Genomic DNA, 1525 nt, shown 5'->3' with positions numbered 1-1525 from the left:
TACCCTGTCCTGTTCTGTGAAGGTGACATTTTAGTGACTTTGTTTCTGTTTTTTTTTGAGACAGGGCCTCACTCTGTTGCCCAGGCTGGAGTGCAGTGATGGCATCTCAGCATCTTGGCTCACTGCAATCTCTACCTCCCAGGTTCAAGCAATTCTCTTGCCTCAGCCTCCTGAGTAGCTGGGATTACAAATGCATGCCCAGCTAATATTTTTGTATTTTTGGTAGAGATGGAGTTTCACCATGTTGGCCGGGCTGGTCTCGAACTCTTGAGCTCAGGCAATCTACCCACCTCAGCCTCCCAAAGTGCTAAGATTACAGGCATCATCACTGCACCTGGCCATGTTTCAGTAACTTTGATGGTTACTTATTCAAAACTAGCAGTGTCCCTGAAGTTCAGTTAAAAAAAAGTAGTTCTCAAAAGCATATCCTTTGTCTAAAAGACACCAGAAGTCAGAGAGCAGGAGACCATTTGATTAATCTAAATTTAAATTCAAGTCATCGTGTAGCTGAATTATTGGGACTGTGGTAAATTTCTGATTGTCTCCTCTATGTGAGTTTTTTAAAAATACAAGAAGAAAGCCAACAGTGATTTTCTAGAGTAACTTTTAAAATTTAAAAACCAGGGCATGTTCTTTGTAAAGTGTTCATGCATTTCCAAAGTGGATAAGAAGCAGGACTTATGGGACTGGAAGTGCCACAGAGTGTGGAGAGACTTCTTGACACAGTGTGGCCACCCGAGAAGAGCAATGAGGGGACCTGACACCCGGAGAAAGAGCAGCCAAGAGACCTGAGAGGAGCAGGCAAGAAGCACAGGGAGAAGCAGGGGCACCGTCTCCGTGCCACTCCCTTGGGCGGCCCTGCCTACACCGTCACCATGATCTGATCCAGAGGTTTGCGCTTGAGGTCAGGCACTGTGGCCTCCTTGCTGGGGTACCCCACGGGGAGCAGCATCAGCAGCTTTTCATGTGCGGGGCGGCCCAGGAGCACCCTCAGTCGAGGGCCACAGTTGAGAGGAGTGGTAGTGACAGTCACCAGACCCGCGTTCTAAAATAAGAGGACAAGAAAGCATTTTAAAGTCAGCAGGCAGAATGACTGCTGTCCCTTCTAACCTGGGGACCTTCTTGTCCCGTTTATACCTGCTCTTCCTATCATTTCCCTGAAGTTGGGCAGCAAAGAGGCTGCCAGCTCAGGTAATGGTATCATGAACCTCCCTGCCGCCATCAATCTCCCCATCCCCTCCCTTCTTTTAACCAAGCAGTGGGAAGCTTCTGGAAGAAGAAAATATCATTATTTTTCATTGATGCTTAAGAAATAGGAATGGTTATTTTACAGGAAAATACTGTAGGAATACAACTATAGTAAAGGAAAGGCAAAAACCACAGGGAGTTCCTTTTAGCTAAGTCGTTGGTCTGTGTCCTGGTACAAGAACCAAATCATAAGAGCAGTCCACCAAAGCAGTGTACTAGCCCAAATGCGACATAATTTTCCTACTAAATATTCTTTTTTTTTTTTTTTTTTTTTTTT

The 1525-nt window shown here is 45.5% G+C and overlaps 1 protein-coding gene across 1 annotated transcript in view; it reads right to left on the bottom strand.

Annotated features, from left to right (window-relative positions):
* Window positions 1–241: 241 nt before the first annotated feature.
* Window positions 242–1525, bottom strand: part of IYD (iodotyrosine deiodinase) — a 28110-nt gene continuing 26826 nt past the window's right edge. Inside the window, 1 exon segment of the mRNA XM_017887641.1 lies at window positions 242–1045. Within this exon segment, the coding sequence (XP_017743130.1) occupies window positions 863–1045 (183 nt within the window). The 3' untranslated portion in view covers window positions 242–862.

The sequence above is a fragment of the Rhinopithecus bieti genome, unplaced genomic scaffold (genome assembly GCF_001698545.2).
Source record: "Rhinopithecus bieti isolate Rb0 unplaced genomic scaffold, ASM169854v2 scaffold_16097, whole genome shotgun sequence".
NCBI classification, from domain to species: Eukaryota; Metazoa; Chordata; class Mammalia; order Primates; family Cercopithecidae; genus Rhinopithecus; species Rhinopithecus bieti.
Note: the sequence above shows the minus strand (reverse complement) of the source record. Positions and strands in the feature narration are given on the sequence as shown.